At 65.6% G+C, this 1,214-nt stretch overlaps 1 protein-coding gene across 1 annotated transcript in view; it reads right to left on the bottom strand.

The window, feature by feature from the left end:
• Positions 1-316, bottom strand: part of LOC103613801 (transcription intermediary factor 1-beta) — a 12,645-nt gene extending 12,329 nt beyond the window's left edge. Inside the window, 1 exon segment of the mRNA XM_017731602.1 lies at positions 223-316. Coding sequence (XP_017587091.1) covers positions 223-316 — 94 coding nt within the window.
• Between the last annotated feature and the right edge of the window lie 898 nt (positions 317-1,214).

The following is a 1,214-nucleotide window of genomic DNA, read 5'->3' as shown; positions in this document are numbered from 1 at the left end:
CTGCCCCGTCCCACTCAAACGCCGCACGGCCTCCTCCTCCCGCCCCCGCCCTGGCGCACAGCCAATCATCGCCCGCTGCGCACGATTGACAACGCAGAAAACCAATAAAAGAGCTGGAGGGCGGGGAGTAGAGAAGATTGACAGCTCTCGGCAGCAATGGGAGAGGGGGAGCGGGGATAGAAAGGGCGGGAAGACGCCTCCTGCACGTGAGTGGGAACGGACCAATCAGCGCGCACAGCGCTCGGAGAGGAACCAACCAGCGGCCGAAGAGCCCGGGGAAGGCGGGGACTTCTTGGATGGACCGGCCAATCGGCATCGGCGTTCCGCGGGCAGGCGGAGCCAAGGCCCCGATCGACGGCTGGATAAACCAATAGGAAGCAGGAGGGGGGAGGGACTGGGAATGCTGGGAGTTACTGGGGTGACGGGGGATTGATGGGATCACTGGGGATTACTGGGATCACTGCAGGTCATTGGCATCACTGTGGGTCACTGGGAGCTCAGGGAGCACTGGGCAGGCACAGGGGATTATTGGGAGCACTGGAGGTTACTGGGAGCACTGAAGAGGGACTGGGAGTGCTGGGCAGCAGAACTGGGCAGGGACAGGGGGCACTAAGAAGGGACTGGGAGAGCTGCAGGGTTGAACTGGGAGCACTGGGGAGTATAGCAAGGGGGTTACTGGGGTCACTGGGAGTTACTGGGAGAGCACGGAGGATGGCTGAGAATGCTTGGAGGACACTGGTGGCTGCTGGGGGTGTTACTGGGAGGGCCCTGGGCAGCACTGGGACCAATGGCTGAGGGGCCCTGGGCACTGGTGGCCCCGGAACGGTGTCCCCAGTGTCCCCCCACCTCCACCCAGTGTCCCCTCATGTCATCCCAAGTCCCCTCCTGTCCCCTTCGGGGCCCTGGGCACTGGCGGCCCCGGCACGGTGTCCCCAGTGTCCCCCCACCTCCACCCAGTGTCCCCTCATGTCATCCCAAGTCCCCTCCTGTCCCCTTCCACGTCCCCAGTGTCCCCCTTGTCCCCAGCTGTGCCCTGGGGGCTTTGGGGGTCCCTGAGGATCGGGGTGGCACCCAGGGGGGACAGAGGACAGTGCTGCCCTGCTGGCCTTGGTGACACAGGGGGCCCTGCCGGGGTCCACAGGGGGATTTCTGAAGGAACCCTGACACGGCCTGTGGCTACAGCCACCCCCCTGGGGGGGGCGCGGGGGGGGGGG

This window comes from Corvus brachyrhynchos, unplaced genomic scaffold, assembly GCF_000691975.1.
Source record: "Corvus brachyrhynchos isolate BGI_N302 unplaced genomic scaffold, ASM69197v1 scaffold344, whole genome shotgun sequence".
Taxonomy (NCBI): domain Eukaryota; kingdom Metazoa; phylum Chordata; class Aves; order Passeriformes; family Corvidae; genus Corvus; species Corvus brachyrhynchos.
This window is presented reverse-complemented; position numbering and strand designations above follow the sequence as displayed.